Consider the following 14,068-nt stretch of genomic DNA (forward strand, 5'->3'; position numbering starts at 1 on the left):
AAGCAAATTCCATCAAAATGCAAAGTGGCCTCAGTGACGCTTGTGAGAGCCCAGTCTGGGGCTCCTCTTGTTGCTCACCACCTAAAACTGCCCGAGTCTAGCCTCAACTTACATCCTAGCCCCCTCAAGAGCTGATGTTCACACTAATGTTCTGGAATTATCATGAAATGATTAACTTGCATTTACTGCTGGGAAAAGAGGGGAAAATCATCGTGGGTCTTCTTAAGGAATTCCACTAAAAAATGAAGTATAGGTTCTGGCCTCAAACCTAGGAGTTAACCTTAGATGCCAAGGCGTTTCCCTTTATTATTATTTCATTAAATAAATATGAGAGAGGCAGAGACAAAGAGAGCTTTCCTGCCCATCATCATAATCAAGTTTGCTAATAAACTTTCCCATCCAATTACCTTTTTCCTTCTAATTATCTTTGGCATGAGCCCCAGGTTTTCTTCCTCATAAGAATGTAGCAGTTGTAGAAATGGGTGTTGTTTGTCTTGCTGACATCAGTTGCAAGCACAGAAGAATACTCGCTTGTGATATCATTGCATCAGAAGCCTCACAACTCATTTCCAAAGTGGTCCTTGAAAATATTAACTTTTAAGCACATTCTCATGAATCATACCTATATTATTTAGAAGCCCTGCATGAATAAATATGACTGAACTCTAAAACTCTCCTTTAAAAAACGCCTGTTGATAGATAAAGCTCTAAAATAAGATTTGTCTCTCTTCTTCCTACCACTATTACTGGGCTACTGGGAGAAAGCCACCAAGTACACGAAACGTGGTGTTTGAACTCTTCTTTAATGTTTTCAGGAAGTTAGATTAAACTATCCTATTCATAAGGGCAAAGAATTCCTTGACTTAATCTTTAAATGCCATTGAAAACCCAATGCCGTGGCCATCAGAGGCCATTTGGCCAGTAGGATTTGGTCTCTGGGGTCAAATTTTGGTACAGGAATATAGTGAAATGAGAAATAAGACCTTATGAAAGAAATGAATTTCTTACATACTTTTCTTCCCCTATTCTGTATCTCAGAGGCTCATTTGAAGATTCTACAACCAGATTTTACACAGCATGTGTGGTAGAAGCCTTTGCCTATCTGCATTCCAAAGGAATCATCTACAGGGACCTCAAGCCGGAAAATCTCATCCTGGATCACCGAGGCTACGCCAAACTGGTCAGCATACTTCCCACATTCTTGGCCCTGCAGTTTTAAAATAGTGGTTTATAAAGCTGTGTTCACTTGGTAACATAAAATCTCATTTTTTCATTTTATGTATCATAACTTTTCTTAAAAGCAGATTTTAGTGTCACTATTTTCAAGCAACTATTCTTTAAAGTTATGAGGAATTAAATTGGCAAAACAGGCTGACGTGGACTCGTGCTTGCTGGCATGTGTTCCTAGACCTAGAAGAGCTAGAAGTTTTTTCTAGCTGGCTTTCTGCATCCAAAGTAAACTGGGTTTTATATTATGGGAAATTATTAATCATTATAATATTTTAGATTTGAGAATAATGCAAATGGAAAAAATGGGCTTTGCAGACAATTTCCAGACCATGTTAATAACAATAGCAGTAGTAATAAAAATATTTTTAAATGTAGTCAAGAACTCTACAGACCTAGTGTAGAAGGTAAGTTCTAATTTATTTATATGTTTTTAAATGCATGACTTTTGAAGGCTTTGATTCTTGTCTGTACCAGTTTCAATATTTTAACTTTGAAACTTTTTATTCAGCATAAGATTTTCAAAGAAATCAAATAAATGGAAATTAATTACTTGTATTCTCAACCAAATTGTTTAGAAAAAAACAGATATTCTGCATTTAAGTTTTCTTCAAATGGTTTTTAGAAAAAATAAACATCTTAATTTTTATATCTGTGATTACCAAGAGCAGTCATTGGTCCCATAACTTTGTTATTAGCTTATTCAACAGTAAAGTGTCTTCTTAATATTAATGAATTCTCAATTTCATTAAATGTGGCAGAAATCATGTATATGCTGGAAAATATGTCAAGTAGGTCCAACTAGTGTTTTTAAAATTTTGAGTAAATGAGAAATTATTTATTTATACCCAACATCCATTGGCATAAACAAGAAAAAAATGGAAAGTATTTCTAGAAAAAAAATTTCCTTTACTGTTAATGATGTGAATTTTATCCTCTACTCAAATTTCAACTTACCCCATTGAAACCAAGTTTCATCAGGCAGGCTTTGTTTGAAATATAGATGATTCCTTTTAGAAGACAGGACTATAACATATCTGTTTTTATTTTTTTATTATTATTGTCATCAGTGTCCTTCATTAAAGTGATTTCTTGCCTTTAAAGTTAATCAAAAGGGGCTTGAGATACCTTGTTTTTCTCTCTGTAAGGTGGATTTTGGCTTTGCAAAGAAAATAGGATTTGGAAAGAAAACATGGACTTTTTGCGGGACTCCAGAGTATGTAGCCCCAGAGATCATCCTGAACAAAGGCCATGACATTTCAGCCGACTACTGGTCACTGGGAATTCTAATGTATGAACTTCTGACTGGAAGGTATGGACATTGATAGAGATCTGCTGGTGAAAATAGACCAGAAAACAGCTACACATGCCTGCCTTAGTCACTCTCATTGACCATGTTAAAGTGCTTTTCACCATATCTTCTTACTATACTTCAAATAGTTATGCTCATAGAGGAAAGAGTCTCATTATTGCTAATTCTTTATATGTATGTGAGTATGGAATAATCTATATCTTTCTGTAAGATCTTTGAGCTTAGTCATTTATTCAACAATGCAGCAAGGTAAGTTATAGTTATACAAAAACTATCCAGGGTCAACTATTTATATAAATAAAAGAATCTGTTAGCAGTTTTTATATTTAAATGAAATTTGAATGTTTGCAGGTGTTTTATGTAATAATGCTATAGTCGTAAACAACTAAAAAGGGTGCTATGGATGCTAGCAGGTATAAAGCAGACTATAAACTTCTTGAGGAAAAGAAAAATACCACCAAGCCATGCACTCAGGAAAATGAGAATAGGATCATTATAATCTATAGAGTCCAGAAGGCTGGTTTCGAAGAAGAAAAGATAGCAGCTGGGCCTTAGAGTAAGAATGCAGAGAGCAAGCAATGGAAACGTTTAAAATAAAAAAATATTATTTTTTATTTAAAAAAAATAACGGGAAATCAATTAGTCACCTTTCAAGGATCCTAATTGCTATACTTGAACTCCATCCAGAGAGAAAATCATTGAGTATTTTCTGACAAAGGAGTGGTATACATTGTCATATGTAAGGAAAAACAGCTAGCAGAAATGTGTAGGGCAAATTGGAAGATGGATGGGGAGGCTAGTTTGAAGACCATTTCAATAATTTAGATCTAGGAAGCCGAGAGCCCAGAATAAGATAGGGAGAGTGAAAAGAAATGGACGAGCATGAAGTAGGATGTGAAAAAATTAGTTAAGATAACTTAGTCGCTACAGTAAATATGAGAGGAAGACTAAAGATCTTTAGACTGATTGCTGTTAGGATTCAATGAATGAATGAAGCACTTAGAAGAGTGTCTAGAGCAGCGGTTCTCAACCTGTGGGGACGACCATTTCACAGGGGTCGCCTAAGACCATCGGAAAACACATATATAATTACATATTGTTTTTGTGATTAATCACTATGCTTTAATTATGTTCAATTTGTAACAATGAAATTGGGGGTCACCACAACATGAGGAACTGTATTAAAGGGTCGTGGCATTAGGAGGGTTGAGAACCACTGGTCTAGAGATAGTAGCCATTAGGATTTATGGAGTGCTTCCTATCATTTCCAGGAATAGTTATGCTGTGCTTTTAATTTTATTTGTAGGCACTTTAAATTATTGCTCTTGAAACTTCCAAGTTGATTTTAAATTAAGAAAATTAGGTTAGGTTACAGATAATTTAATTTTTGCTATTGACAGAAAGGTAAACTATTTTAAATATGTGACAAATTAAGTAGATGCATAAGTACATATGAGATTTGGACAACAGAGAGGTTGAATTTAATATACACATATGTGTATAGGTGGATAAATAACCTTTCTGGTGTTCTTTGAATTGCTATAAAAATCAATTATATCATGAATAGAAGAAAACTCTATTAACTACCACACAGTGAAATTAAAAAGTCTACACACTTAAAAAGGACTTTTCTAAATAACTACAGGGTCATAGGAATTATGGAATAGAAAAACAATAATAAAAATACAGCAATGTGTGTGGTATGGCCAAAGCAGGACTTAATTTATTACCATAAATACTTATATCATTATCATAAAAATATTTATGAGGCTAGCATTATCCTGATTTCAAAACCATATAAAGACACTAAAAAGAAAGAGAATTACAGGGCAATATCCCTGATGAACATAGATAATAAAATCCTCAATGAAATATTATCAAATCAGTTCTGGCAATATATTAAAATGATCATATACCATGATCAAGTGGGATTTATTCCAGGGGTGCAAGGCTATAATATTCACAAATCAATAAACATGATACATCACATAAATTGAAAGACAAAAATCACATGATCAGATCAATAGACACAAAAAATATTTGACAAAATTCAAAACCTATTTTGGATAAAAACTCTCAGCAAAGTGGAGCAGAGAGATCACACTCAACATAATAAAGGCCATATGTGACAAACCTACATGCCAACATCATAATAAATGGGCAAAAACTAAAACCATTTCCTCTAAGAACAGGAACAAGAAAGGGATTCCTGATTTCAAAAATCTAAAATCAATGGCATTTTTATACACCAATAATGAATTCTCAGAAAAAGAAACTAAAAAAAATCCCATTTATCATTGCAACAAAAATATTAAGATACTTAGAAGTAAACTTAACCAAGGTGATAAACACCTGTACTTGGAAAACTACAGGATGTTGAAAAAAGAGATAGAAGAAGACATAAACAAATGGAAGAATATATCGTGTTCATGGATTGGTAAAGTCAATATCATTAAAATGTTCACACTACCCAATGCAATCCCTATTAAAATACCATCAGCATATTTTAGAGATCTAGAACAAATACTCCAAAAATTTATATGGAACCAAGAAAGACCCCAGAAAGCCACAGCAATCTTCAGAAGAACAAAGTTAGAGGGATCACAACACCAGATACCAAGTTATACTACAAAGCCACCATAAGCATAAAAGCCTTGTACTTGCACAAGAACAGGCATATAGACCAATGGAATGGAGCAGAGAAGCCAGAAATCGATCCAAACCATTACACTCAATTAATATTTGACAATGGAGGCAAGAGCATACAATGGAGTCAAGATAGTCTCTTCAATAAATGGTGTTGGGAAAATTGGACAGATACATGCAAAAAAATGAAACTAGACCACCAATTTACACCGTACACAAAAATAAACTCAAAATGGTTAAAGGACTTAAATATAAGTCAAGAAACCATAAAAATGTTAGAAGAAAACAGGCAGCAAAATCCCAGACAGTTCTCGTAGCAATATGGTTGCTAATACATCTCCTAAAGCAAGGGAAACAAAGGAGAAAATAAACAAATGGGACTATATCAACATAAAAGGCTTCTGCACAGTAAAAGGAAACCATCAACAAAATGAAAAGGGAGCCCACTGTATGGAAGAACATATTTGGCAATGATACATCTAATAAGGTGTCAATATCCAAAATATGTAATGAACTCATACAACTTAACTAAAGGAAAACAAACAATCCAATTTAAAAATGGCCAAAGAACCTAAATAGGCACTTTTCTAAAGTGGATATATAGAAGGCCAAGAGACATATGAAAAAATGCTCAAAGTCACTAATCTTCTGAGAGATGCAAATCAAAATGACAATGAGGTACCCTTTTACACCTGTCAGAATGGCTATCACCAACAAATAAACAAAGGACAAATGCTGGATGCAGAGAAAAAGGACGCCCCAAGTGCCCATCAGTAGACAAATGGATAAAAAACAAACAAACAAACAAAAACTCTGTGGTACATTTATCCTGTGGAATATTATGCAGCAGTAAAAAAGAAGAATCTCTTACCCTTTGAGACAGCATGGAGGGACCTAGAGAGTATTATGCTAAGTGAAATAAGCCAGTCAAAGAAAGATGAGTATCCCATGATCTCACTTATATGTGGAATCTAAAGAACAAAATAAACTGATGAACAAAATAGATTCAGAGACATAGAAACATGGAACAGACTGATGAATCTCAGAGGGAAGGTGGGGGGTGCGTGGGTGGGAAGAAATTAACCAAATAAGTTTATACATAACCCATGGACACAGACAATAGTGTGGTGAAGGTATGGGTGGGCTAAAAGGGTTCAATGGGGAAAAAAAGGGTACATCTGTATAACTTTCAACAGTAAAGATAAAAAATACAACTACCCTATGATACAGCAATTTCACTTCTGGGTACTTATCTGGGTGTGAATACTAGGTATTAGGCTGACAAACCTTGGACTATGAGGATGGCCCCAAAGTGATCTGGTCCTGCCTGTCATATCTAATGACTTCTGGTTGGAAATAATAGATGGATCTTAAAAAAGCAAGGCATGTTAATATATAGATCAGTTAACCACTACAGAATGGTAGAGGAACTAAGGTGCAGGCAATCTCTCACAGATATGCCAATAAAGTGTGCCAGAGCAAATAATAGAATAGCGATAACTATAGGATTTCAGAGAACAGGGTAGAGCTTTCTATGAGCCATGTAACCTCCTGAACACCAAGAATTGAGAACAAGTAAAATAAATGATCCAGTGAGAGATTTTCTAAGGCAACAAATCTTAATAAAGTAGGCTAAATTTCCCCCCTTGCTCCCTTCCTTCTATCCTTGCTTATTCTGTTCTTCAGAGTAGCTAGCTCCATTTAACATTAATAATCAGAAAGGTCCCAACAGGACCCATTCTCTATCCCTCTCACAACTACAGCCCCCTTCTACACACACCAATTCCTTTCTTAGCTACTGGTTTTGTTCAAGTATTCACAGTCTGACCCAGAAAGATTAATTCATCTCCAGTTTTAGGTTTAGATTTAGTTCACATCTATTCCAGTCACAGAGAAATGAGAGGAATGACAGGCAAACTTGACACATTTGTGGTCTTGCTAAGCGGCTTACTGAGAAAGGTTTCTATTGTTTTTCCAATGTAAGCCCCAAAATAAAAATAAGAATCAATGTCCTTTATGAAGTTATAACAATTTATGTTTTCTTATTTAGAAAATAAAAATATCTCTTTTTATGTCTTCCATTCTTGCAGCCCACCTTTCTCAGGCCCAGATCCTATGAAAACCTATAACATCATATTGAGAGGGATTGACATGATAGAATTTCCAAAGAAGATTGCCAAAAATGCTGCTAATTTAATTAAAAAACTATGCAGGTAAGCATTTCAACCACATTATTTTTGAAAGGCCGGTAATGTGAAAAAAATAGATTTCTTACCACAGTTATTTTTTTTTTTTTTAGGGACAATCCATCAGAAAGATTAGGGAATTTGAAAAATGGAGTGAAAGACATTCAAAAGCACAAGTAAGTATTCTCTCCTTGTAATTTAAGTTTAAAAAAACCTGACAAGTACTTCCCCAGTCTGTTTTTTTTGTTGTTGTTGTTGTTGTTTTAAGTTAGTGGTTGTATAACTTATATAGTTAGCCAGAGGAAATGTATATTTTAATCCAAGGATTCCATTTCCTACCAAAATACTTAAAAGTCCTCCACCATATCATGCCCATATTTCCTTGATTAAAAACAATATTTTTCCAACCAGTTCCTAATTCGAAAATAAGACAAAGAAAAACAAGTACAAAATATGGTCTTTAAAAAAGTAGAGTATCTTAAATATCAGACCTTATGCATGTTGCTGGATGTTCTAGAGTTAACCTCAGACAAACCTGTTTTTCTCTCTATTCATCTGTTTCTGTAATACTTAACAGGAAATTCACATCCCTACCAGAGTAACTTATATACTGAAATATCTGTGAATATCTAAAAGGTCTGCTAAGAGTTTGGTGTAAGCATTTGCTAATGGAGAACTCTTTCAAAAAGACAAAAAAACCCTTTGTGTTATTTGGTCCACTTTTTCACAAAAAAGCTATCCACAAAATATCTTCCCTGTGTTAAAAAAGAAAAAAAGAGGAAAATGAGATGAGAAAGGTTAATTAACTGAGGCTCCCTAATGAATCAGTGGCAAAGATGGAAAGATAGTGTTCTGTCCTGACTGTTCATGCCTGATTCTGCTTGCTTAAAATAAAATATTCAGTAAGACACAGGGCCAAACATGTTATGACATTTTTAAAGTTATAATGATAGTGTAGGAACAAGGTCATGCAGACATTATGACTGAAATTACTAGAATAAAAAGGAATTGCTTTTTAATTGGTGTTTAAAGAGTTGACATTTCAATTTCTTGAAAGATGCATTTCACAAAATATTCTAATTTTTTAAAATCTGCAATTAAATGAAAAACATTGTTGTCACCTTGAAGATGTTTCCCTAATCACTTTCCATCAGTCATGGACATCATATATGTTGCATTGAGAAGGTTTTAACTGAGGTAAACTGCTTTTAACTCTTACTTTTTTTCCTTTCCTAGATGGTTTGAGGGCTTTAATTGGGAAGGCTTAAGAAAAGGCACCTTGACACCTCCTATAATACCAAGTGTAAGTAGACCTTCTAGTTTGTCTGTGTTTGTCCACATGAAGGCATTTGTCCGTCATCAAAAATCTATTTTATATTTCATCTGATTATAAGATAAAACTGTAAAGATAACAGAAGTACCACATTAAAATTATTACATCCAAAACCCAAGCTTAAAAACAGATAAGCTGGGAGATGGTTATTATATATGTATTTTAACATTACCTTTTTTGACTATTCATTCTCATTTAAGTTTATTTCATTTGTGAATAAAAGCTGACTTTTAGTATGGTAAGTGTTAAATATATACTGGCATAGACAGAAGAGTATACTGAATCTCCAGCAACCAGGTGTGTTTTTTTTTCCATTACAAACTCTATACATCATTACCCAAGAATAAGGATACATTATTCAACAACTTTAATGAATTTGTCATATTCATGAATTATTACTAGAAACATGTATACTTTAAATTTCTTTATGTGTGTTCAGTATACAGTATATTATGTGAGTATACTTGGGTGAGTTAGGATAATGTGTGTTATTTTTTATTTATGAATCCTGTTTACTCTCTACCTTGCTTTGTCTCCAATCGCCTACCAGCGGTTCTCAACCTGTGGGTCGCGACCCCTTTGGCGGTCGAACGAGCCTTTCACAGGGGTCGCCTAAGACCGTCCTGCATATCAGATATTTACATTACGATTCATAACAGTAGCAACATTACAGTTATGAAGTAGCAACGAAAATAATTTTATGGTTGGGTCACAACATGAGGAACTGTATTTAAAGGGCCAGAAGTTTGAGAACCACTGGTACCCATAAGAGCCACATCAAAGCATTCCTTTACCCTCTGGTTTCTGGTAGGATATGGTCAGCAGACCAGCAACAATTTTCAACAGCTATGGATTCCTGGCCAAAATGTTTCATTTATGCCCCCACATAGTTCTTCCTCCCTTGTTCCTGTCTTCAAACTGTATTACAAAGCCACAATATTCAAAACAATATGGTATTGGCAGAAAAATAGACACACAAAAATGGAAGAGAATTGAGAGCCCACAAATAAAGCCACACATATATGGGCAACTAATTTCTCATAAAGTGTCCAAAACACAATAAAGAAAGCCTCTTCAATAAACGCTGTTTGGAAAATTGGAAAGCCACATGCAAAAGACTGAAACTAGACTGCTATCTGACAGCATAGACAAAAGGTCATCATTCAAAATGGGTTAACGATTAGAGTATAAGACCTAAAACAATAAAATACATAGAAGAAAATGTTGATTCTAAACTATGGGTCTGGGTTTCAAAGGGGTTTTTGTGAACTTGACCCCAAAATCAAGGGAAGTAAATGTGAAAATAAATGGATGGGACTACATCAAATTAAAAATTTCTGCACAGCAAAAGGAACCATCAACAAAAAAGGCAACCAATTAAATGGTAACATTTGCAAATGTTACCTTTGATAAGGTTTTTATATCCAAAAACAAAGAACTCATTCAACTCAACAACAACAACAAAAACCCTAGCCAATTAAAAGATAGGCAGAGGACCTGAACAGACACTTTCCCAGGAAGACATCCAGATGGCCAACAGGTACATCCAGAGATGCTCAACTTCACTTGCTATGAGGGAAATGCAAATCAAGACCACAATGAGACACCACCTCACACCTGTTTGAATGGTTGTTATCAACAAGACAAGAAAAAACAAGTGTTGGAGAGGATGTGGAGAAAAGAGAACCCTGGTGCATTGCTGGTGGGAATGTAGATTGGTGCAGCCTCTATGGAAACAGTATGGATGTTCCTAAAAAATTTACGAATAGACCAATTATAATACCTAGCAATCCCTCTTCTGGATAGCTACCCCCAAAATTTTGAAAACACTTAATTCATAAAGGTATTTGTACTCCTATATTTATTGCAGCATTATTCACAATAGTCACGAAAGGAAACAATCTATGTGTCCTCCAATGGATGATTGGATAAAGAAGATGTTTACATATATACAATGGAATAGTACCCAGCCATAAAAAGATGAAATTCTGCCCCCATATTATTTTGAGGCACTATCAGACACAACTGTGTTCTTTTTTTCTTTTATCAGACTGTAGGGGAGAAAAAAGAATTCTCTTCTTAAACTCTCTTTTGTTAAATAGCCAGTCCACTAAGGAGACTAGGGGGTTTATATTAAGTTGAAATAGGTTTTAATTGATCACATTTTTCATTCAATGCTGCATATGTCTAATAAAATGTGCTGCATCTTAACTAAGGGGAGAGGGCTGCTTTGTGGTCCTGATCCCTTCATATGGATGCCCTTCGTTTTGGACTAACTCAAGACTGCTCTTTAGACAGAAACATATCCCTACTTCTAACGATTCATTTCTATTTTAATGTTTATGTTTATTTACAACGAAAGGAAAATGGCATTACCATGTCTCACATTACAAATGCTAATTGCATTCATGGAGTTTTGTTTTTAGAACAAGAGTAGAATGAGAAACTTGAAGGAATAAATTTTAAGCCTACACTATCCCAAACTAAATTTATCAGGGGTCTCCATTTATGTAGTGGTGATATTAAATGGGTACATTTGTATCTGTAAATGGTTTTAAATATTAGAATATGAGGGAAAACAAGTGTGCTTCGTCACTACGTTTACCGATGCTCTACAGATTGAACTGTGCCCAGTAAATTGCAAGAGTTTTGCTTGAGTTTAGAAATGACTCATTATTCTACATGGAATAAATATACAAAATCCTTAAGATGGCCTACAAGACTCTATATAACCTGACTCCTCCCCATTTACCTATTTCTTACCCCACTCCCCTTCTCTCTTAGCAGCCAAGTTGGCCTCTCTTGGTTACTTCAGCATGGAGCGCTCTCTCACCTCCGGACCTTTGTCTGTGCTAGTCCCTCTTTATCAAACTCATTGATTTGTAGTTTTAAAAGAATACTTTTTCAAAGAGGCTTTCCATGACGACACTTACACTCTCATGGCACCTTTTCTCTTTCATAGCACTGACCACAATGTACAACAAATAATCACAAAAATCTATAGATAATCAATCACACAATAGCAGTATATTTCTTACTAGAGTAAAAACTCCATGAGCGCAAGAACCATATTTATTTGTACTCACCACTGTGACTCCCATTACACCAAGCACAAAACCTGCTATCCAGTAGACACTCAAAAAAAACAAAAAAAAAACAATAAAACAAACAAACAAAAAACAACAACAACACAGCCATTTGATTAGGGAATGAATAAAAAATGCTATTTTAACATCGATCATGGGATGTGCTAAAAATCCAGACACCCTGTTACTGTTCATTCTCTCATTTCTAGGTTGCTTCACCCACAGACACAAGCAATTTTGACAGTTTCCCTGAGGACAGTGACGAACCACCACCCGATGACAACTCAGGATGGGACATAGACTTCTAATGTCATTTCTCTTACCTGCTTCTGCCTTGCTGAAGACAGCTTTTTTCTGAGACACAGCTGCCAGCAAACCTGAGTGAAATAGAGAAGATTCATGCTCGGGGTCACCATGATGCCTTTGATCGATGCTGCTCCAGTAACTACAGTGGCATTAGGACTTATTGCTTAGACGACAGTAGTGCTCTTCACATGTTTTCTGTTTGAACCTAAAAATAGCAGTTGACATGGTGGTCCTGAAGCAAACGCCTCTCACCAGTAAAAGGATGTTTTCTATTGTTGCAATGATCTCGCTTCGCTCTGATTCTAATTTGAAAGACAGTAAGAAACACTTCCATCTAGTCAGAGAGTCTGTACCTTGCTAGAATTATCAAGAAGATTAAAAAAATAATAATATATAGGGTACGATAGATTTCTATGGTACAAAAACTGGGCTCTTCCCTTTCTTCAAGTGAGGGTTGTAGGATCTATTACCGCAGGCCGGTGTATATACCGTACCAACGAGGACCACGCCTCTGTTGGTCACAGAGTTCATGTCAAACCAGTGGTAGAAGTTCATGATTTCATTTCCCAGCAGTCCTGATGACAAGACTGAATGTTACCTTTCCTTTCTGACAGATTTCAAAAAATTGACATGTTAAAAGCACAACTGCTATGACTTCTGCTGAGAACTCTCATAGCAGGTATATATGCGTTTTCCACAGAGGAATTGAAATAAAAAAGCATGCATGAATTCGTTTGTTTTTGATAAATTGGCATGACAGAGTGGGGGAAAAAAGCAATTCACAACCATTTCATATGTTTTGAAAATATTGTGTTTAAAGATGGTCCTGGAAATAAGTGACTAGCAGCCAATTGGTTTTTATTTATTACCTAACACACCCTCAAACTGAGGCTTAAAATATTCCCTTTTATAAAAATAAACCCTAGGGGTCAGGGTGGGGCGGGATGGAGAGGGATCAAGATTCATCCAAAAAAAATAAAAAATAAAAAACTATATAGGTGCTATGTATATCTTTCATCTGTAAATGTCAGTGTCTGTTCAGACAACACAAATTCTAATCATTACATGTGTAGCCAGAGACTCAAGCATTTCCACCACGTTTATCAAACCAAACTCCTGTCAGATTTTACTTATACAACGTAGACTGGGTTGAGGGAGAAAGGTGATTAAAAACTGTTTGAACTAGCTTCTTGTCTTAGGCCTGAACCCCTTCTCTCCCCTCTAAAAAAAAAAGAAAAAAAGGAAAGAAAGCAAAAATCATTGAGATTTGTCTACTCGCCAGATGAGAAACCTTCCCTATGTGTGGTCGGGAAACTAGACAAGACCTTGGCCATATATTGATAACCTTTTCATGAATTAGCTGAGATGAGTCCGTGTGAAAGTAGGAAGGAAATAGAGAGGAGAACAATAAAGTGAGCTAATTAGAACAAAAATATTACAACCCTGAAATATCATACTCCCTAGAAAGGGTTGGATTTGAAAATATCACACTGATTTTGCTTTTTTCACATGAGGAAAAGGATCAACAGTTTAAACTGAGTCCTTTGTTGGCAGGCCAGTTGACTATTAATAGTCATAAGCAACAGAACCACTGGGAAGTTTTACCTAGACAAATAGCATTGTATCTACTCAGACAAGTGCATAGCTTACAAGTTGTCATCCTGATTTGGAACTGTGTGTGAATTTGGTATATTACAAAGGGGTTTGCATTTTTCCAGTAGAGAGTTTAAAAAAAAAAAAGTCAAACAAGTGTAGACATTTCTGAAAAAAATATATGTCCACCTAGAATCTCCGTGGTTGGCAAACTGCGGCTCGCGAGCCACATGCGGCTCTTTGGCCCCGTGAGTGTGGCTCTTCCTAAGGAGTACCCTAATTAAGTTAATAACAATGTACCTACCTATATAGTTTAAGTTTAAAAAATTTGGCTCTCAAAAGAAATTTCAATCGTTATACTGTTGATTTTTGGCTCTGT

At 35.3% G+C, this 14,068-nt stretch overlaps 1 protein-coding gene across 1 annotated transcript in view; it reads left to right on the forward strand.

Moving 5' to 3' along the window:
- Nucleotides 1-13,329, forward strand: part of LOC102759840 (cGMP-dependent protein kinase 1) — a 134,567-nt gene extending 121,238 nt beyond the window's left edge. Inside the window, exons 5-10 of the mRNA XM_015560155.1 lie at nucleotides 1,039-1,180; nucleotides 2,376-2,539; nucleotides 7,276-7,398; nucleotides 7,485-7,547; nucleotides 8,608-8,674; nucleotides 12,000-13,329. Of these exons, the coding sequence (XP_015415641.1) occupies nucleotides 1,039-1,180; nucleotides 2,376-2,539; nucleotides 7,276-7,398; nucleotides 7,485-7,547; nucleotides 8,608-8,674; nucleotides 12,000-12,098 (658 nt within the window). The 3' untranslated portion in view covers nucleotides 12,099-13,329. The remainder of the gene's footprint in view (nucleotides 1-1,038; nucleotides 1,181-2,375; nucleotides 2,540-7,275; nucleotides 7,399-7,484; nucleotides 7,548-8,607; nucleotides 8,675-11,999) is intronic.
- The last annotated feature ends 739 nt before the right edge of the window (nucleotides 13,330-14,068 follow it).

Source organism: Myotis davidii, unplaced genomic scaffold (assembly GCF_000327345.1).
Source record: "Myotis davidii unplaced genomic scaffold, ASM32734v1 scaffold695, whole genome shotgun sequence".
In the NCBI taxonomy this organism is placed as follows: Eukaryota; Metazoa; Chordata; class Mammalia; order Chiroptera; family Vespertilionidae; genus Myotis; species Myotis davidii.